General features: G+C 40.4%; 1 protein-coding gene across 1 annotated transcript in view; it reads left to right on the top strand.

The window, feature by feature from the left end:
• Positions 1 to 23,137, top strand: part of COL4A2 (collagen type IV alpha 2 chain) — a 135,467-nt gene that overhangs the window by 29,936 nt on the left and 82,394 nt on the right. The window contains exon 3 of the mRNA XM_084515166.1: positions 7,370 to 7,450. Within this exon, the coding sequence (XP_084371292.1) occupies positions 7,370 to 7,450 (81 nt within the window). The remainder of the gene's footprint in view (positions 1 to 7,369; positions 7,451 to 23,137) is intronic.

The following is a 23,137-nucleotide window of genomic DNA, read 5'->3' as shown; positions in this document are numbered from 1 at the left end:
AACATTGCAACATCACCTCTCTTGTCTCTTGTTACCACGTGTTCAAGCTTTACTTGATCATTAAGACAAAAAATTTTCATTCCTCTAAGGAACAAAATCACCTATCTCAAATAGGGAAGTGGCAGAGGATACTGCTTTTCCTCCTCTAGATGCATTTCTGTTCTATGAAAAGCCATCTATATCTTAACCCACCCTCATTAGGTCCTGGGAGTTGCAGCGTATTCGAGTAGAGACCAGCTGCTGCTTTTTAGCATTCCCTACCTGATAGCACTGCAGATTCTTCAAAAATAAACAGCAGTGATGAATTTTTATGTAAAGGTGACCATTTATTATTGTTTGACATTTTACAATGTTTTAACTGGGTTTTCCCATCTTGTGTTCTAGTCACTTTCTTAAGATAACAACTCTGTGAAGAACAAAAAAAAAAAAACAACAACATGCAAAATACAGCTGAATCCAACTTCTTTACCTGTGAATACCAGACTCCCATGCACTGAATTCTTGACAGAAAACTATGTCACAGCGTGGGCTGCTTGCTGGGAAGTTTGCTGTTTGAAAACAGCCTCATGCTGGGCAAGTGAGCAAGACCACTGGACTATTATTCAAATATCCATGCTATACATTTAGGCAGCTTTTTAGCTTTATGCTGTAACTAAGCCTCTTGAAGACCTTCCTCTTCTTCTACTGCCTACTATGTCGCAGCAGCTCCTTCTGGATTCCATCTGGTTTTCTGGGTAAATATGTGTTTGGATGAAAGCCACACAATTAGAAATGCTTTTATGAAAATGCGAAGGGTAAGTTCGCACTGCAGCACGTCTGGTTTCTGCAGTTGTTAGAAGGCAGTGTCTCAAGACTGGGATGAGAGAGCTTTTTAATTTGAAGAGGGGACGGTAAGAAGTACCTCAAATAAAGTGAGATGTGGAGCTGTGAAGTTTCACTTTGAAATGAAACTATACAGCCTTCAAATCAAGGCTGCATGCCAGAAAGTTCATATAATCAAGAGCCACAAGCCAGTCCATAAGAGGAAAATCTTTTATAGCTTCACATCTGAGAGGTACAGAATTCACGTTTCTCATTGCTAGCTTTGACATACTTGCAGAGACACACTAGAAAGGACAAATTTCTGTCTTCTGGGGACTTCACAGCATCACTTTGTATTCTCTCATCCTTTATCCACTCAGCCCCAGACAGTCCCCAGGAGCTGTGCTGCTTTGGAATACTCCTTGTCTGTTGACAATCACATGCCCATCAGGATCCAGAAGTCAAGCAAGCTGTTTGCATGTCTGGCAACCTGCTTTACAGTTTTCTCTACACAATCCATCACAAGAGAGGTGGCATTGGAAACTCCACACAAATCAAAAATTCGTAAGTGCTTGCCACAAGCATTGAAGCATCACACCAGGGATGTTGCCTTAGGCAGTAGTGAAGCAACCAGCTTTATTGGATGGCTGGTGGTAAGTCTCTTCATGTTCATCCTGGGGCCAGTTTCCAGCTCCATTTATTTTATTTTATTTTTCATTGAAGGATATGTAAATACATGGCTCCCCCTGCTTTTGTGGGAAGTGTAAACATTCATATGATGTTGAGGTCACACACTAAATTACTCGCCATGCATCCAGTCTAGAAAGATTCTGGCTCCCATTCAAATATGAAAGAAAGAATTATTTCTTAGCTAAATAATTCTCAGAACAGTTGGAAAAAGGATCCACACCCACATCTTTTCCTTCCTCTCTGAATGTGCCAATTTATATCTCCTTTCCCTCACCAATTAAGGTCTTCACAGTGGTCGTACTATCCAGTGAACTCGTAGTTACTGGATTGCAGGCAGACAGTTTCAGACGTTTGGTTCTTCCCCTGGCATTGCAATTCTCTGAGGACAGAGCATTTTCCAGACCAAGTTTAATGCTGGCTAACCCAGGCTACCCCACAGACAGCGTTCTCCATATTTGTTTTGAAGGATTGTTTATGAGTGTTTCTAGAGAAATAAATTTGGCATCCAGGCCACAAATGTTTTCATCTTTTTAAGGAGTGAAAAGCTTGTTTTGAGCAAATACAACTGTGCAGTAACATTTGAAACCAATGAAGTTCTTATCTGTCTGCTTCCTCAGCAACTGGAGTATCCAACCATACTCTTACTTTATTTTTTTTTTCTCTTTTCTTTCAAAGGCAGCAAAGGATTAATGTTTCCATGTCAGGGCCTTACAGACCAAATCTGAAATTAGAGTGAGTGTTGACAACTGAAGGTCAGGCATGGAAAAAGAGGTTCGTACTGGAAGCATGGGCCAGTCAACACAGTGTGCTGCCTCAGAGGCAGGTTTGCAGTTCTGACTTGACTTTCTGGCTAAAATCTCATGCGAAGTGAAGCACGCAGTGTGTAGCACCCTCAGCTATGGTTCAGCTTGTCAGCAAGTTCCCAGACCTTCTGAAATCTCCTTTGTAAACCTTACTCTTCATGGAGGGGCTGCTGTGATTGATGGAAAGCACAGAATCAGGCTGTGACAAGGCAGAAGTTAAGGCGCAACTGCAACCTGTAAAACTTTATCAAAGAAAATGTCAGTGTGCAGAGTGTTTTGATTCCAGGTTGCAATATTTACATTAAAATTTCTGTATTTTTTTGGGGGGGTGAGGTTGCATGTAACGAAATGGCTTATATTTCCAGGTCTTTCTGTACTCTTAGAACTTTACTTTGAGTTCTGTCTTCTGATTGCCTTTGTTCTTTGTCAGAATAACAACCACTAAAGTGAAAATACTTGAATGGGCATGCAGAGATAACAATTACATAAATGTAGTCAAGATCAGTAATAAAAAATTCATTAATGGGTGGAAAATTTTAAAGAGACTTGGGTATATATTTCTATTTTTTTTTTAGGAGTTTGGCTGAAAGAAACTACATTTAAGTCAAAAGCAAAACTCCATGAACTCTTGGAAGAGAAGTTGACAATTGTTGGCTGAAGATATACTAACATAAGTAATATTGTTTTGGGACAAAAAAAAAATTATGAAAAAGCAAGAGGTCAACAATTTTTTCTGTTGCAACATAGATATTTTATGCTTGATGTTTCATACATAAAAAGGGAAATTGTTTGCACCAGGCAAAAAACATGTTTAAAGTCATAGATTGTATGTTTTCCCTTATTTGTGCTTAAACGTAAGTGACGTTCAAATTTCTTGAGTTATCACTCATATATACATTCCACCACAGAGTTACCAAATGATATTAAAAGAAGAGTTTGAAAATTCCCTCTTCTCTTTTTCTATTCATTTCTTTCCTCATTCCCCCTTCTGTATCCATTCCAGCCTAGTTCATGACCTGCTGGTTAGAGCTTTCCCAGGGTAGATGCCTGTTTGATTTTCTCAGTCAGAGAACTAGTTCACAATTCCTTGGAGACTGTTCCCACTTCTGTGCTGATCTGTTCAATAAATGGGTGTGAGATTAGGACACTTAGCATAGTATTAATCTCACCTGAAACTGGATGTCTGTGCTGTAGACACATATGAACTAGTTAACCTAGGCTGCCTTTCTCATCTCCTGGCACTTCTGGGATAAGATTTATCTCAACTGCCTGAAATAGTTTTGATGAAATTCTCTGTGTAGTCTATAACAGCAAGACAGATGTTGTGTTCAAGTGTAGATGTGTATATTGCAGATATCTAAAATTAGGTTATATAAACCCCATTTCTAGACTCTGCCTAGACTCTGGATTTTTTAATCATTAGTGGGATTTGAGATCATCCAAAACATAAGTGAGACCTGGATTTGAAGGTTTTCACACCAGAGAACTTCAGAATTGGGGCTGTTACTACTCTTCTACTTTGTTTGCACAGATGCTAGAACATCATTGTGCTGCAAACATTTTTTTACCATTCAACCTCATATTGAGCAAATCAGGACATTCATTTCCTTGTCTGTAGACCTCTACAGTAGGTGGATGTCTCCAAGTAAGCTGCACGCCTCCACTAGCTTTTCCAGCTAAGTGATAGCAGTAGGTAATTTCTGGGAGAAATGCAGGTGATCAGTTTAGGTGCCAGTATCAGGATGGGGTGAATTGTATCTTAGGACTGGGTGTTCTCCCCCTGACCAAACAGGTAGTCATGGCTCCTGCCTCAGATCAAGAGAACTACATCTGGATTAACCATTGGTGCTGAATTCCTACAAATGTATTTTCCTCAGGAAATAAACAATTTTGTGTTACTTTAAAATTACATAGCCCGTTTCTGAGTTTTAAGTTGGGCTTTTTCCATTCTAATTATTGACTGATACACCTCTCTTTTATTTCTTTTCAACTCAGTTGTGTGTCCGTGTGTATAGTTGGTTTTCTCAAGGTTTTACAAGGATCATTAAATGATCTATTTTTAACATGAAAAATTCTTAAACTATGTTTTATACTATAACTTCCTGGTAATGTCAGATTAAATGACAGTGCAGTTATCTGCCTTCAAGAGATTAGAAACAGTAACAGATAATAAAACAGAAAATGTTACATGAGAATGAAAGCTCCCAGAGCCCTCCCACTAGCAGTCAAAAAGTGAAGGAGTGGAAATAAAGCAATATAGAGAGACCAAGTGTAATCCAGAGTAAATATATTAATGCTAGTCTCAGATGTTTTCCAGTTATGTTCTCTACCTTTGGAGAAGTCTTCCTGATTTGTCTCTTCATTATCTCAAGGATCTGTGTGCATTAAAGGACATAAAATGAGAAAATAAAATAAAGCTTCCTCAGATTGTAGAAGAAAACAATTGTGTCCCCACATTAGCTGCTGGTATTGTTAAAACATGCAAATTAAAATGTTGGACGATGGATAGTACACAAACAATAGACCTTGAACTTCTTCCAGCCAAAATAAGAATTAGCAGCCTCCAGGTTTTTTTTGCAAGTGCACAACTATCTTGCCATAGCTCTGATTCATACTCTATTTTCTCCTTAGCAACAATTTACCAAATTGAGAGACACTGTGTTAATTAAAAAATAAATAAACTTATTGTTCTCCTTGCTATTTTCTCAGTAGGCATAATTGAAATTTCTCCTGATTAAATTACTGTATTTGTCAGTTTATTACTCTTGGGCTGCAATATACTGTTACTTGCAGCTCCAAAACATCTCTCTAAAAGTTCAGAATTAATTCCAGAAAGTGGCTGCACTACTTATTACATTGCACCTTAATGCAGATGTGCATCCTGCAGAGGAATGTGTTCACAGAAGCATTATATCAGCATGGCATCCATAGAAATGAATAGATCAGTTCTTCATTTATGAAAGCAGAATGGGGGGGAAGAGGGAAACTGTGAAATGAAGGATCCTGAAAGAGAGGTGCACGTTACATCTGTAAATAGGTTAATAAGAACAAAACACAGGCATAATAAGTTTGCAATCATCCAGTCATTTGACTGAAATGGACCAACCTGAGGAAGCTGCTTGAGTTTCTAAAATGGTTTTAGCTTGTTATTTCCTCTAAATAATAGTCTAAAGAAAAAACAGAGTCAGAACATGACGTAGAGCACTGTTACCTCTGTGAAATAATTTCCTGAGTCAGACACCTAACCTTTAAATAGCTCGAGGCATGGTTTCAGTTTTTCATGTGGACCTGTTCTGTCAGCATGGAAAGCCTACTTGTTTCATTAAATGTGAGAAGTAAATATAAACCTGAAACAATATCATTTTAATACATGAGATGAGTTATGATACAGACAGGAACCCCCTCTTGAGAAGCATAACAACTTGTTTTGGAAACTTGGTATAGCCGCTTGTCATGAGATTAAGAGCCAGCTGTACAAATATGATCAAAGGAGGGCTTAGGCAATGTCTGTTAGCTACCTGCTTCATACCTGGTACTCGTTTAGCTCACAGAGTGGAATCCAAAGCCTGAAGCTGTGTTTTCAGGTTCCTGATAGTGTAAAGCGAGAAGTGGATACCTAAGAAATCAGCCCCACGTGTTGAGTAGGGGATTGATTAGAGCTACCTGAAGAATGCCACGCATTGCATTGTTGGTCCCTCTGTATGGTTTAGGTCCTTGAGTCAGGGCTAGAGGCAGGAACGGCAGCATTACTGCTTTTTTAAGAAATAGCAGAGCAGCTCAGAGCACTCATCTTGTTTTGGAGGCTTTATACCCATGTCACCCCCCTTCCAAGTACTCAAATATGAGGAAGATGGGGAGGGTGAAAGAACTCCTTGTTCCTGCCCCAGCACAACAACAAATTCAGGGTTTTTCAAGGCAGGAGGGAAGCAAATGGAATGGAGCCTGACTCTGAACCCTAGAGTGAGGGTGCTTTACAGTTTTATCTTCTGAGCAGTGCATGTGAAAATTATCAGCAGCCCTGAATGAGGAGCTTTGGCTCCAAAAACATACTTCCAGTAGCTGCTGGACTTCAGTCCTTCTATTTCTTCTGATGCTATTATTTTCTGTGGGGCAAAACTGGTTCAGTAATAGTGATGAGAAATCCCTTTCTCCTCTTCTCAGATGCCTTACCAGGCTGCTGAGACACTTTCATCAGGGGCTCGAAACCCTGAGCTGAGGTGGGCCACAGGCTGGCCTTCATAATATTCCTAATTATTAGGTTACACTTCTAAAAGTTACACCACAGCATGCACATCTTCTCTGCTGTTCAGGTTTCTGAACAAGAGTGACTGTGGCTGCTGCTCTTCATGCAGCCAGTGTGTGCGAGATGTAATCTGAGCCAGCCAGCCTGCCCGAGTCCTTCCAGGGATTTGCATGTAGCAGTGTGTGTGTTGTGACCGATAGATTCACAGCCCAGGCCAAGGCACTTCTACACAGGCAGGACAGGTGTAACTGCAGCTTAATGTAGGACTGAATTCTAGGTCACAGAGGTTGGCTGCCAGCAAGTTTTAGGTGCCTTTAGAACAGACAGCCATTGAAAAGGAGAGGGCAGGAGTTTGCCTTGTGGTTTTGAACATGATACCAACGTCTTTCTTTATGTCTACCAATAAATATTGCAAAATGTAGCAATGATTTAGAGCACGCATGGAAGGATGTGCTGCATTGTGATCTAGGACTTAGTCAGTGTCCCTGAAGAATCCAAGCAGCTGTGTTTCTGCGATATGATACATGCTGCATGTGTCAAAAAGATGTGTGAAATATCACTCAACATGGAGCTGCAGCACTTCGCAAATGTGGAGGGAAATTAATAGAGTAACATTATATTTCTTGATGATGATCTCCAAGAACCGGGAGGGCTCCAACTTCTGCTTCTAAGCTTATCTTTAAGAAGTTTCACCTGGAAGTCATAGATCTGATCCAGGTCTTTGCAGTGATTCTGCTAATTAATGTTTATTGTGTTGTGCCAAATATATGTAGTTCACAAATATGTAGTTCACATCAATTAACTTTTGTTTTATGTCTGTTCTGGTGTGCAGGGTGCAAAGACTTACGCAGGACCATGTGGAGGAAGAGACTGCAGTGGAGGATGCCAGTGTTTTCCTGAAAAAGGAGGCCGTGTGAGTAATATTTTTTCCTGCAAAACGTTCTTCATGCTATCAGTTCAATACCATTTGCTAGAGGCAAACTTGCATCAGAGTGCTGTAAATATTCAAACTATTGTGTTTTTTTCTTAGGAGTTACTGTTATTGCATCTTACTTCCTCAGGAACTCATAGATTTGACAAGTATAGCAGGTTCTTCTCTTAAAGCTGAGGGCCAAGGGACCTCAGGGACATGGCAAGTGGATCAGGTCAGAATTCAACGGATAATTGTCCCATGATGTTAGATCTGTCAGTACAGATTGTATGATGATGCTAAAAGAATATCAACAAAATCACTCAGTAACTTTCCTGAATTCTTTCTAACAAAAGGGTATCCAATGAGATGATACCTCGTATGTGTGATTTTCATCAAAGCAGAAGGGAACCAGTTATGCAGAACCTGAAATACCCACTTGAAGGAAACTGCTTGGGACTTCCTGGCACTGGGTTGTTGCTGATACCCTTTTCTTTATTTTGGGGAATAGTGAGCTAAGAGGCAGAGGAAGGGAGATGGGGTGGAGGCTATTAGCCACCTGCCCAAAGAGCTCCCAGCAGTAGGGCAGTTCCTATCCTGTATGGCTCGAAGCCCTGGCTGGCAGCCTCCTTCTGTACAGCTTGGTCGTCTGCAGCTGAGAGTGACTCAGCCTTTTCCATCCACCCATCCCTAAGAATAGGCCAGGCAAGAGATGCAGCAGGTCATATGCTCTTTCTGCTATCACTCTGCCTTTCTTCCATGCAGCAGGCTGCCAGTTCCCATTCCCATCACATTCCTTGAGCTTGACTCCACGTCTGAGTGGAGGAAGAGGTGGCAGGAAAGTCAACGTGTAGGTGGAAGGCAAGGAACACTCTTGTTTACAGCAGAACTCCTGATGTCTTTGTGGAAGTCAGATGATCCCATGGTCACCATGCCATGAGCACCACAGTGGCAATACTCCCAACGCCTGACCACGGCCTGCTCAAGATCTGCCTTCCATTACAATAGCCTAATGGCAGGCTGATGAAGTTGAGAACAAACAAACCCTTCCCATGAGACACAGCTTCCGGAGGGGCTGTCTCCAGCTGTTATTGCCCTTCCCCGATCACTCAGCCTGTGAAGTTGAGCGAGTGCCTCCTGCCATTTCCCTCCAAGGGCACTGAAAGACAAAAACTGTTGGCTGTGCGAAACAGCCTCAAGTACGATGCTACTGTGTCTTTCTTCAGTGTGACATTTTGTGTTCTAAGGTAAAGCATGGACCTGCTAGTTCTCTACTAGAGTTCATTAAAACAGTAATCTGTGGGAAAACTACCTAATTTGTGACCAAATATTTTTCTCCTTCCTTACTGAGTGAATAACCCTTAATTTCAAGTTAACCACGTCTGCAAGAGAAGAGAGGTAGCTAAACAGAAGTAATTGAGTAGGTTAGAAAAGCTGAAAATTTTAAGTTATTAAAGTAGAGAATCAGCCAGGTGCCCCAGAAGCTTAGATGTTTAGTATCTAGAAAGGAGAAAAGAGCATATTTTATATACTCTCCACTCTCACTCTTTTGCTTATGTCAGGGAAGTAAGAGTAACCCCAGTAACTAATCAAGCTAGTTAAAGAGACACTAAGACAAGAGAAAAGGAGGATGTTACAAAACATTAATTATATTTTGCTACTTGTGGTTACTGTGGAAATTGTGAAGGAGTATCGGGGAAAGTGATTTAAAGAATTTTATAACACTTCAAAAATTGTGTTTGAATTCTCTGAAATTGTATACCTCATTCTGAGTCAGCATGCACTAAATGTATTTTGCGTCTGCTTGTCTCTTCAGATGTCAGAACCTCAGTTAAACATCTGTTTTAAGGAACAAAACTGGCCTTTAGAGACTAGTCAAATTTGGCATAGCTTCTGGTCTCATGCTAATCCTCAATGGGAATATTTATTTTCACAAAACCTCTGTATAATCTGGCACGACACACATGTTCTTTTTGAGGTGACTCATTACATGCACAATAGACATATTGCGTGTTTGCACTTGTAAGAGTGCCTGAAGAAGTCTGCTAGATTTGTGCTTGTTCAGTGGCTCTCCGTGTCAGGTACAACACAGCTGTCTCTGGGTATTCAGGTAGAAATAGCACTGTGAGAGCCAGCAACCAGTTGCCATACCGTTGCCCTACCATGCAGTGAAAATACACATTAATCTCATAACAGATCTCTAAATACAGACATACAAAAGGTCTTTCTTCAGCTTTCTGCTACTGAATGCATTTCAGAAATTGCTGAATGAAGTTCATTGGAACAGCAAATACTATTGAAAATTATGACAGTAGAAAAGGTCTGAAAAATGCCTATTTTTATTTATATAAGGTTCTACTTCATTTTCTGCGGTTGTTGCAGTTGAAATTTTAAGGTACAGCATTTAGATAAAGGTGCTTTTCTGTATTGTCTTAATCCAATGGCATTTGTTTTTTTTTTTTTTTTTGTTTGTTTTGTTGGTTTTTTTTAAGTGTTTTTTACTAAAATATGCCCATTGCTTTCTTCTGGGGGTTCTGTGCTCAGAGGCACTGTCTGTCTGGATTTGTGAGGATTCAGACAGACTTTGTTCAAGTGTGCCAGGTCTCCAGATGCATGACAGCTGGAAGCCCTGTGGTTCTCTCTACACCAGTTTTGGTTCAAGACTGATAACACCAGCTATGAAGGCACACAGAAGTTGTATCATGTTTCAAGTAGGCAGTTTCTAGGGACAGAAGGCAACCTAGCACAAATTAGTGCATGCACCCAACAAGCCTGCTGGAAAGAGTTATGGTATCACTTGGCTGTGTTTAGTTTTTCCTCGACTCTTTTTTGGCTGGGCTCTGCCATGAAGCTTTCACTAGACTCAGACAGAGCTCAATGAAGTCCAGTGTGGGTGGGGAAAATGAAGCAGGAGAAGCCCCATCTTCTGCCTGCCATGGTGGTGGTGAGCTGCAGCAGCAAGGCAAATACAGCGGCTAACATGCAAGCTCCCACCCCTCATCAGACCTGCTGCCAGGGCTATGGAGACACATGGGAAAGGCACTTTCTACCTCATTTCCATCCTTTCTACCTCATTTCTGAGTCAAACCTTCAGAAAATCACAGGATGTTGCTGATAATCACATTTGCAGTTCACAGCAAATGCCTAGCCGTTGTTCAGGGAAGTTTCTCTAAAGGCATATCTTCCCAGGGCCACACATGATCCCCTTGAAGTTGCCACCTCCTGTCTTGCTTTCGAGTTTACACCTTTGGAGCAAAACAAAGAAAGGGAACTGCTTTCTTAAGTTGTTCTTTCTCTAGTGTCTAATGACACTCCAGTCTATGTTCGTGTTGACAGCAGGCTAGTTACTTCACTTTAAACTTAGGTGTGTATTTATTGTTAGCTGGATATGAATATCCAGTCTTTATAGGTCTGACCATACCTCATGGTCAGTCATCTGGCCATTCTCACAGCTGGCAAAAACCTCAGTGGAGTTACAGTGAGAATCAAAGTTCCTGCAGGAGTGTCCAGATCCACACAACAAGAAACTACATGTATGTAAACGTGGTGGAGGGCTCAGGGTGAGGAGGGAGAGGGCAGACAGTGGTCTCATCTTCTCCCTAAGCAGCATGTGGAGAAAATACTGTGAGGAGTGCCAAGGTGTCTGCGTAAGAAGGAAGGGAGAACGGGTAAGCATTGATACTGTATTGAAATTCTATCTTGAATAAAACAGAGGCCCTGGACTAAAGGGGAAAAAAAAAAATCTATTTTTTTTTTCTACAAATTTTTATTGCAACTCCTAATATTTTAAGATTTGAAGTTATTTATAGACCATATATTGGGCAGAGTATAATATATCACCTTTAAAAATTGTTAGTACATGAATACGCTTATGTAGGAAGTGGTAACTCCTTTCAGTACAATGGCCAACTGTTTGACCTATTGAAGTTCATAATCAGCCTCACTTCATAATCAACCTAGAGGACTTTGTAGAAAGTGGAAGTGAATAGAAATCTTTTTGATCTTTCTGTAGAGTGAGAAAATGTGCTCTGTTGAAATCTTGCTTTGTACTTTCTGTCTGAGTCAAGCGTCTAGCACTGCTTGAGCCAGTTAGCCCTTATTTTTGCAAGGGGCTGAGATAACGGAAACTGAAATGAATGGACAGTTTCGTGTCCCCATAAAGGCCATTTTGTGGGAATGCCAAAACATTTATTTATTTTTTGTTAATCAAGACTGATATGAGACATTTCTACAACTCCTATACAGATATTTGTTGTATTGCTTTCACTAATGCAATGGCCAAGGGTAAACTATTACCAGTTCACCTATAATCATTTCTGTCTGTTTTTGAGTGCAACTATGAAATCTAGTGTCTGATCTTAACTTACAAGCACTTTCTGTACCAGTTTAAATCTTTACACACAGACTAGATCTAGCAGATGTTCTTCTCCATAGTTTAAAATAATAATAATAATAAAATACAACACTTAACTATTCTGAAGTTAATTCCATTCTTGTGTTTTCAGGGAAATGGTTAAATCCAGTAAATACATGTTATTAACTGTTAGTGTAATTCTTGAATTTCACAATTAACCAGGTTCTCAACTGGTATAATGGCAGTAACTCCTTTTTAACTCTTGGTTAGTGTAAACTGATATATCTAATGAAATCTGATATTTTAGCTTGTTTTTACAAAATAAAAGCACAAGAAGTTTCTTCCCATCATAGACCACTAATACATCTAACCCATTACTATGTCCCCGGCAGTGATGGTAGGAGGTGCTTTTTAGGGGGAGCACAGAGATCTGGCAACTTTGTACAGTCCTTTTTAATTAAAATTGTACTGTTAGAGACGTGACATATTTTTATATTCTTTCAATATCTGTGTTTCTCCCTGGATTTGTCTAATCTTTTTCTGAAGCTGCTGTGTGTCTTTACAGCCGTCTGTGGCACCAAGGATTCCACTAATCAAACAATATAAAATTACTATCCAACCTGTTCTAAGCCAATCTCTTCCTAATACACCCTATTTTCAGTTCTGTAAGATCTGGAAAGGAGCAATTCTGCATTTACCTTACTCCCTGCTCCCTTAATTATGTAAACGTCAATGTAAACCTCAATGACATCCCCTCTCGCCTTTCTCTTGTCCAAAAGGAAGAGTCACAGTGTTTTTAGCCTCTCCTAGTGTACTGGGTCTGGCTGGAATGTTAACTTTCCCGGCAGCAGCCCATTCAGTGCCATACTCTGTACTTGTAGCTGGAACAGCAGTGTTATCACACCAGTGTTGTGTCTACTGCTGAGCAGCAGTGGCACAGCATTGGGCCTTTCTCTAACCCTCCTAGGGGGTGGGCAAAAAAGTGAGGAGAGAAACATCACTAGGGCAGCTGACCTAAACCAATCAAAGGGATATTCCATACCATGTGGTGTCACACTCAGCAATAAAAGGTGGAAACAGGAAGAAGAGGGGAGGGGTGGGCTCTCGTTGAGAAGACGACGGTCCTCCTCTCGAACACCGGCTGCGTGCGTTGAGGCCTTGCTTCAAGGACGTGGTCAATCATCGCTCATTTGTGGGAAGTAGAGAGTAATTTCTTTCCTCTGCACTTCCATATAGCTTTCATTTATTTTGTTTGTTTGTTTTCCTCCCTTTTTCCCCTTTCCCTTTTATTTCCCCTTAGTTAAATTGTTTAGTTCATGGTAGTCTTTATTTAATTATTATAATTATTTCCCTTTAATTAAATTATCCTTATCTCAACCCGTGAGTTGTTCTTTGCTTTACTTCTCCCCCTCCTTATCTAAAGGAGGGGGAGTGAGAGAGCGGTTGTGGGGTTTAGCTGCCCAGCACGGTAAAACCACCACAGTCCTAGGAGACAGCACTCTAGTCCCTAATCCCTCTAGTCTTCTCTCTCTGGACTCTCTGGTCTTTGAGATACCACAACTGTACACAGCATGCAGGATTATGGGTGCACCAAGGTCTTAGCAGTAAACTGATACCCTCTTGTTTTCCTCTCAATGCCGCTCCTGAGGCCTACCAACACTGAAGTTTATCTACCCACCCAGTGATAGACTTCCTCATCACCATCAAGGTGTTTAACACCTTGAGAAAGGATAATGTCATCTACAAATTTGTGTGTTTCATGGCTCAGTCCCTGTTGCATCTCCATTTTGAAATGTGACTGCCGAGCACTATTCTTCCTTCAATCTTTCTTTTAGCCTTCAATCCATAGAAGCACCTCTCTTCCAACCCCAAGGGAATTTATTTTCAAAAGTCTTGGTGAAGAATTTTGCGAAAGCCATACTGAAAATATTTTATGGTTACTAGGTTCTCCTTTACCATGCTTATCCGTGTGCTCAGTTATGATATTCTTTAAGGTAGATGACTGCCTGGCCAAGCAGAGAAGTCAGACATCCTGGCCCAGCCAGCCACAGTTGCCAGAGTCTACTCCTGAGTGTCTTTTTCACATGGGAGTTGGGTTGGCACCAACTGTGGCTATTTGTGACAATGGGTTACACACCTTGGCCAGCAGTTCTGCAATTTCACACTTGAGGTCCTTCAGAAGGTCTAGTTTAATGTCACCACTCTCTACTCACTTACCAAGGTCTGCCTTATCTATGTTATCTTCTACTTCCTGTATATTTACCTGAACTTAATCTGGCTCAAAAAATAGCTTAGGTTTGGGACTCAAATCTCAAACACCTTCAGTGGTAAAGACATATGCAAAGATTTCCCTAAGTTTCTCTGCTGTGACCTTCCTGTCCCTGAGTGCCCCTTTTAAACTTTTGGCATCATGTACTGTTGTTATTTCCTTTGAGGGCTTCTTGCTTTGCTTTAAACAACTTTTTACTATGAGCTTGATGATCTTCTGCAAACTGTTCACATTCTTTTTTAGCCATCCGAGTTGCCATTTACTCTTGATCTGGTTTTTATGAGCTTTGCTGTTCATTTCAGCAAATTTTTAAATGTGAACCTTTTTCCCTACAATAGCCTTCTTAGCTTTTTTATGAGCTATGCAGAGTTTTATTGAACTGTTTTATATTCTTTTTGATATGTGACACAGTTTACCAGGACTTTTAATACAGTGGTTTTGAAAAGCCTCCAGGTTGCTTTAGGCTTCCTACATTTTGGACCGCTTTTTCAGTTTTTTACTATTCGTCTGATTTTTATGTATATTCCCTTCTTGATATGGAATATCTGTGTGATGCATTTGTTTTGTTTACTCCATCTGACTACAGTATTAAATTCAAGTTGTATTGCAAAGCTATTACAGAGCAGTTCTCCCCCTAGTACCTCTTGAACCTGTTTCTCTTAGCTGCTTCAGCTCAGCCATTCTTGCCTGTAGAGAACAAATCCAGGACCCCTGCCAGGTTGCACGTACAAAACCTGCCTTCTGGGCTAGTAATAACACACATTGTCTTCTCTGTGTAAAAAAATAAAAATAAAAAATGAGTGGTCTGCTCTGTTGTGCAGCTTCTGCTTGCATCCTGAGCTTAAAATAGGTAAGCTCTTGAAGGTTCATTAATACAACTTCTCATTTGTGAGGTGAGTAGAATTACTTTTCTTTTCCCTGCTCAACCCATTATCAAGCTAAGTAGCAACAAGGAAGATCTGGCCTTGAGGAGACATACCTGGGAATAGTGGGGAGAAGGCAAGCTGACCTGAGCCTTTACAAGCTGCACTTCATAAGGATGAAGAACCACCTGGCTAGTTCATATGCCCTTCAGACATCCTCAGAAAGCCACTCAACAAAAATCTAAACACTCCCACCACCAAGAAAAACTCTACTGATCATATAAACCAAAAATTCATCATGCTTATGTGCCCTACACTAGCCTACCCTTGCTTTTCTTTCTTTTTGTTCCTTCTTTCCCCAAAAAGTAATTATTTTAAAAGTCTCCTGTTTGTTGTTCTGTGTTTGCAAAGCTTTGGGATTGAATTCCCTCATTTATCGTCAAAAGTATCATCAGATTCTGCAATGGAATGGATATGAAATACTTCCCACCCCATTCCCTCCCCACCTCATCCCCCAAAAAAGAAGACACTTCAAAATTTCATATTGCTTCACAGGCAATAGGTAATTGTGCTTCTCCCTGAAAGCTGCCAGGAAGATGCACAGCCTCAGAGGGGAGTTATCTGAGAGAGGTATTTGTAGTGGTGGCAGATTTATAGGCAAACTACCTGTAGTGCTAATAAACATTATGCATTGACAGGAAGGCACCTTTCATTATTTTAATACTGTAATCAAGTCTAGTGTGGTATATCAGGTTTTATATATTTTTTCTCAGGCTGGTCAAAATAATAGTGGAGAACAGCTTACCAGGGACTGTAAAAGAAGAAAGTGTTACCATAAAAAAAGTGTTTAATTGTCTGAAGCTGAACGCAGCTCTCAGATGCGAGAGTACAGTTCCCTTTTACATACACGTCTGAGGATATGGTTTCAAATGTATGCTTTTGTTTATGTTTGTACTTGCATAACACTACCTAATAAGGTCCTGCTGGCATACCTAAGTCCCTAAACTCTTGATATTGTTCCATAGGCATCTAAATCTTGGGTTTAAGGCTTAATAGCATGAACTATTAGTAGTGAATAGTTCCATAATCTCTTGAGTTAGCTACCAGAGAAAGGCAGGATGCAGGTTTGCTTGACATAAGTTGACTTGGTCAGTCTGAAACTCAATGCCTAGTTTACAACCTAATATTTTATTTAGTGCAAATTGCCTAACCTGGGCTACAGTGGCTATCAATCAGTCATGTAGCAAGACACTCATGTTGGTTGCTAATTGCTGTCCTTTAGTACATTTGTCCTTACATTTTTTCAAGTGAAATATGCATGTTTCCTTTTCAACTCTGTTTATACATGTTTAATCAACATCAGGGATCTTTTTGAACTGGTGGACGGAGGTTAGATAACTTTCCCATGAGCAAGAAGCAATAGATCTGCCTTTCACATATGCATTCTACACAAAATCAGAGATTTGGGAAGAGTCAGTGAATGATTTTTCTAAGAACCAGTTTCAGACCAAAAAAAAAAAAATATATATATATATTAAAGAAACAAAGTGATTTGATACGTGCACATATGCAATTAAATGTATAAGCCAAAATCACATTTTCATTTGTAAATGTAAAGTATATTTTAAAGTCTTTTTCAAAGTTTAAATAAAACTAAAATCTTTCTTTCAGATCAAACAAAATCTGCGCATTGACCAAAAATATTTTTTTTTCTTCTTTTTCTTCTTTTATTTTGTGGAGCATTTCTGCTTCATCCACATATGAAATGTTAAAAAATAAAATAAATATTGCACTTTTTCTTTAAACCCGTTGACCTAGATTAGAGCTGTGCAGATATTTTTCCTACAAGCTTGTCTCAAAAACCTTTGCAATCTCAGCTGGTGTGACTAGAGAACAATTCAACGGTGTTGGACAAAGCTCAAGAATTAGTATAATCAATCAAAATGAATACCAAGGTTGCCGTTTAAACAAAATTAGGACTGAAGTAAATGTGCTGGATTAACTCTATTTGTAATACAGGTTCAGCTCTTGTATTTGAAATGACACAAATGCAATGCCTTTTGCATTAGCTACATATTTGCGTGATTTATGGGTTTCTTGCAATCAAATAAGATATTACAGTAGTTTGATAGTAAGTTGAAAAGGTATTTCACTGGTATTTTAGGAATTTATTTTGAGGGCAGCATTTTTAAGAGTGGATTTGGCCATCTGCATATCACAAATTTGAATGAGAGATGAAGAACAAAAGCAAGACAAAACACACTAAAGTGTTTTACCAGAAGATAAAAAAAAAAAAAAAAAAAAAAAAAAAAAAAGACTTTAAATTTAGTTGTAGAAAACTTAACTGCAGCAATGAAATAATGAAAGGAAACTTTAGCAATGCTAGCTTGTCTTGTTGTAGTGGAAAACTCTCATGGTTATAATAGCTGAAACTGTAAGAAAAACCCTCACGATAAAATGATTGTGAGTAAAAGATGTTACTCACAATCATTTTAAAAAATTATCATACCTTTTAACTCAAAATTAAACACCTCTTTTTGTTGTTGTTGTTGTTACTTCCTGTCTTCTTAGGAAATATTGAAGGTATATTTTACCTCCTTTAGAAAACAAGTACATGCAGCTAAGCAATTCTGTTATTAACTAGTCATCTGTAATCTTTTCACTCGTTGTGGTCAATAGTATCTGCACAACACAGTACATTCTCATGTATCATTGATATTTTTGTTTGTGTTTCTCATAGGAATTACACTTCATTATGGAAATGAAATGCAGTCGGCTTTGTTTTAGGACAAATATACTGTCCATTTGGCTAGACCTTCAAGCTTTGATTTCTGACAGTCAGATGGTGCAACTAATGCCCAGAAATACTTCTGGCCGAGTTTTACAATTTCTGCTTACTGTGAGCAGTAGTTGAAAGACCGTGCAGCCTGTGGATGATAGCCTTGCTCTGTAACTGGGTAGCCCACACATCCGTCCAAGGGGGATAATGCAGGTCATCTTGTAATGTTTAAATTGCACTCTAGAGAGTGTGAATGGTTTCTCATGACATGTATCCAAGGCTTTACAAGTTTCTCAAATAGTGCTTGTTTCTATTTTCTGTATTTTTGTCACATGGGAGCAAGTAGCATTGACCCATTTTCCTTTTGTCTTATTTGGTAAGCACCAAACTATTAATGGAATCCTTTGAGTCTGACCTGGACAGATCAGGAATGTGGGAATGGGCAGACTGTCATCATGTACAGTGTCTGCCTAGGCTAACATAGCCCATTCTCAGCATTTCCTTAATGACACTTAAAAGAATGAATATTCTTTTTTTACCTCAGTTTGTATGTAAGGATTCCGAATACTTTTCAAGTATCTTCACATAATGAACAGGACTGTGGAAATATAGGGAAGTGCTTCCATTACATTGATCTGGAAAAGGATGAAAAGCATTAAAATACCTTACACTTGGATACTTTCTTTGGGAGTATTCAGAAAGAAGATCTTGAAGGATAGACTTCTGTGTTTTAGGCATGGAAAATGTCTCTAGACAATGAAGCTGCAAGCCCGAACAAATATGTCTGTGCAGTGTTTTTTCTCTCACAGACTTAAATTATTTTCCTGTGAAAATATTTTAGTAGTCTGTCAGATTCCCTTTTGTCTGGTATCATCACAGATGCCAATGAAGTACAATTCTTTGATTTATTTTTTTTTTTTTTAGTAAGGGTCATGGCTGTTTGATGATAACTGTCACTTATTTTAATAGTTAGCAAAGCTCATTTTTGCTTTAGCTCTGGTTAAAGAGATATTATCAAGCCTTATAACTTGTTTAAAAGTAGATTTATGAGGCCTCAAGGTTGTTGGCAGAGCATAGTACTGATTTTAGAACAAAAATGAAAAGTCCTGTGCTTGCTGTCCTCAGGACATATAATGCTTTGCTCCATCCAGGGCACAGCAGCAAATAGAGTTTTTCTGCCCAGTCTATTAAGGATTTGGATATGTCCTTATTAATTTATTCTGATCCAAATATTCCTCTTTCCCACCTGAGCTACCTCTTGCTTTTGGCTGTTTCTCAATTTCCAGACCCTCTACTTCTCTGTTATTTCATGACCTGCTCCCAGGACTATCCCTACTTTACCTTAAATTACCTAGAACATCATTTCCTTTGTCATTTCAACACCCTTTTTGTATTAAAGGTTTCCCGTAAAGGACTTTTCTTCTTTGTAGCCTGGAAGAGGAATGAGCAAAGCTCATCATCAGTGAGATGAACTCTTCCCCCAGAACACAGGGTGCTGTGGTCCTCACTGCTAGCTGTGTTTGTCTTTGGGAGGATGTAAGCTCTTTGAGGCAGGAACTGTTTGCCTTTGGATCTTTGCACAGTGCCAAGAGCATTGTTAGCACTCTCACGTTAATAACAGAAGTAGCACGCCAAGGGACACGGTGACAGCTTCCTTCAAGTAGACAGGAGCTCCAGCAGCAAAGGGCCCAAAGGCACCACCCTGTGCTAAAGGTGTTGGACCCAAGTACCTTAATTATTCTGGTATTTAATGAGAGCATGAGCTGGCATGCTGCTTTATGGTTAGAACAAATTTTCCATGGCATACGCTTCAGCTCCAGTATGACTGCACTGCTCCTGCAGCGTCTGTCCCTCACCACTGTGAGACAAACTCCCTACTCAGGACAGAGCATGCTCCTCCATGTGCGCAGTATAGGTGTGTGGTTTAACACTGCCTTGTTAAAACTTGCCCTTTTCCACAGCTTTTACTTCACTTTTTATTTGCTAGAGACTTTGCACAGGGAAAGGAGGATAGGCAAGCAGACAGGCACTGCACTGTGTGGTGGCTGAGGATGGATCCATTTAATCCTTTTGTTTACCTTTTTGTCGCTCAGCCCCATGACACGACTTCAACTTGGCTAGCCCACACTCGGTCTAGCCAGTGTGGCCTTCCCCACGCCATGCAGCTGCAGCTGAGTGCAGCCGCTCAGGGTCTGCTGAGCCACAGCTCCCTGTGCAAATCCTCCCCCTCTCCGCTGGCTTACTTCTTTCAAACAGTTGCAGAGTTAGTTTTGCTAAATGACGTGGGGTTATAATAAATCAAGCAACAAGACTTGTGCTGTGCTTCCTACTGTATGGGAGAGGTCCATATGGTTTAATTGCTTCCTCAGAGCTTCAGATATATGTGTATAAAATCTCTGAAGTCATGTGTAACTGCCAAGATCCTATGGTGTGGTTTGGAAAATCAATGCAGTGAACTCTCAAACGCGGCAGATGTTCACTGAAATATAAATGTAAAGTGAAAGAAGCCAGCTTATCCAGATAAATAACAGTAAAGAATTCTACTGAAAATGAGCTGAGCCTGTGCCCGCAGACAGAAATGCGGAGGAGCAAGCACCCAAATGCCCGGGTCGGTGGCTGGGTCAGTATGCAGCTTGAACAGTGAGAGGCCATGGGCCCCGCTGCTTCCTCCATCCCCATCCTCCTCCCCTCAGCTGCAGTGCTGCCAGTGCTCTCATGCAGGGTGGGATGGGTCAGGATTTTTTCCAGGCAGCAAGGGGAGGATGAGACATGGTGGTTCCTGAGGTCCATACCCAGCGCTTGCAGCTGAGGGGAGCAGAGCCCAGCCCAAGCCACATCCTCGGGCCCAGCAGGCGTGTAGTGGTTTATCTGCTGTCTGGCACAAAGGCTCAAGCATCTCTTGAGGAGGGGAACGGTATGTGTTGGAGCAGTGCTTTTAAACACACGGGGCACCTCCGCGAGTGCCAGGTCCTGCTCTGCAGTGGTAACCTCAGTCAAGTGTGCTGGAGCACGGGCTCGCTTCTGCTGCCTGAGCCACCTTCCTCCAGCACAGCACCCGAGCTGCCACAGGCACTCACTGATGCATGGAAATGGGGAACTGGTCTGCTGGGGTTATCCCAGATCTGTGGCAGCTCACAGAAGGGAATGCTCATGGAAAGGATCAGGGTGCCCTCTGACCGCTCCCATGAACAGTAGCAAGAAGAGAGCCTAACGCTGTCCAAAGGGGTGACATGCTTCATCCCATGCCCTGTCATGGTATGGCGTGTGCAGAACAAGAAACATGTGGAAGGGGCTGAGGTCCTCCCCCTTGGTGGAAGGAGACACTCCCTTCCCCTCCATCCTCATCTTTGCAGTGAGCAGTGAGTGGCTGGAAGGGCACACTGCTCTGCTGTGGCAGGGAACAAACTACATATATCACCATCAAGGATATGCGTTGTCATCGCATTCATAGTTTTATTAAGTACAGCAATAGTTACTGCTAGCCGGTGTTACTTGTATTTAATCATCAAAAAACCTCTGAATAAGTTTCAGTGTGTCCTAAACTGATGTTAAATACCATTCTCAGTAAGCACACTTCAAAAAAGAATATATTTCTGTCTGCTGAAAAAGCCCCAGCGCTCTGGTATAGGCTCACACACTGTAGTGTCTGCAGCTTCTGCAGCTCAGTGCATTTACACAGCTGCAGTGTTGGTTACTGTTTACTCCCCCTAACAGACACCCTGTTCTGCATATTCCCTGTAAGGATTTTCCTTCTTTCTCTATTCTTAGTCCCAGGCAAATACCTGTTCTGATTTATAAGTCATGTAACCTCACTGACTTCAAAGATGTTTTGCATGGTGTAAATCAGCACACCAACTGGCTGAATAAACCTCACACAGTAAGGCATGATTGTAGAGCTGAATGTGTTCCTGCGTCTGTGCACTAAGTCAACAGGATTCCTTTTCACTTTTGCAGGATAAACATACTTCTCTGCTGTGTATTTACAATTGCTGGAACACTCTTGCAGCCATTTGTGAATCCTTTGCCTCAAGAGATCTCTGATGTAGGCATCTTCCATACTGTACAATCTCTTTTGTATTCTGTTATTCTAAACTAAATTCTATTAAAGATCCGAGGAAATGCATGCATTTAGAGGTTGCATATCTTTTATCTGTGTCTGATGGAGTACAATCTCTTTTCAATTCAGTTAAAAGCATTCCAGTAATGAAATTCAATACTTATATTATAATTGTTCATCTGTTCTTGTAGCTTGTTTATTCAAGCAGCTACAACAGTTTTCATAAAGAAAATTGGTCAACTTGTGTTTTCTCAAGTATTAGAATCTTTTCTTACCAAGAGCTGAAATTTAAATCAAACTTAAGCCTACCATTTAAGCAGTGATTTAGCTCAAGGAAGAACTTCCTCAGAATTCAGACCGTAGGAAAGCAAGCCAGTCCTAGGGTCCTGTGAATTAGCCAGCCTCTCCAAGAGAGTATAATTCCCTTCCAGCATGTGTTGCAAATGAATCCCTTTAGCTGTAGGCACATATAAAAACTTCCAGGAGGTATCCCACCCCAGACATGGCTTTTCTGAATAGATCACAATAATTTCCACAACACGCAACTTGTTTGAAGGAATGCAAGAGGGGCATTTCTGGTGTGATGATTTGTTGCTGGTCTGATTAGTTTTCAGAACTGAAATTTGGCAAGAGGTCAGGTTTGGGTTTTTAAGAGCTTTTTTTTAAGCATCTAAGAACTGTTGGGAGATGTAAAGTGTGTTTCATAAGACAGCAGAAGCATCTCAGATAAATTTAACTGTGTTTGACCAGGGGAAGACCCAGGTGTTTTAAATCAAACCTACAGCAGTAAGTAGGGCATTCCAGAGGTTCCAAGAGGGAAATGCTTCAGCTTCTATCTTACCCTTCTGTGAGAACCTTTCAGTTTCTTCTAATGGAAATAGGAAATATCCATCTTTGCTTAAATTTGACTTTCAGGAAGAATTGAGATAAAACTATCCGGAGATATCAATCTGCCACTCTCCAAAGTAAAACAGCATCAAGACTTCCTTCTTAGAAGTGCTTCCTTCCATGGGTACAAAGCTTTTGTTGTAATTATAGAACAATCAGAAGTTTCCTTGAGTTGGTTAGAATGAGCTAGATGGAGGAAAGGATGGTATTTAGAAAGAAAAATTGTAGAAGGTGTATATAGTATATATGTAGAAGGTGTATACATAAACCAAGCAGAAGGCAATCTTTTAAACTATCCAGTAATATTTAGATACTAGACTGTCATGAGGTAAGCAAAGAAGGAGCAAAAAAAACCTCAACAATGAAGTAATACTAAGAACCAAGGACTGAAAACACATTTTGTCTAGTAACAAGTATTTTTTCCCTGGGAGCGGAAATATTGCACAACCCATGAACACTCCAGAATGCAAGAGCATCAGC

The sequence above is a fragment of the Aythya ferina genome (assembly GCF_964211825.1).
Source record: "Aythya ferina genome assembly, chromosome: 1".
NCBI classification, from domain to species: domain Eukaryota; kingdom Metazoa; phylum Chordata; class Aves; order Anseriformes; family Anatidae; genus Aythya; species Aythya ferina.
Note: the sequence above shows the minus strand (reverse complement) of the source record. Positions and strands in the feature narration are given on the sequence as shown.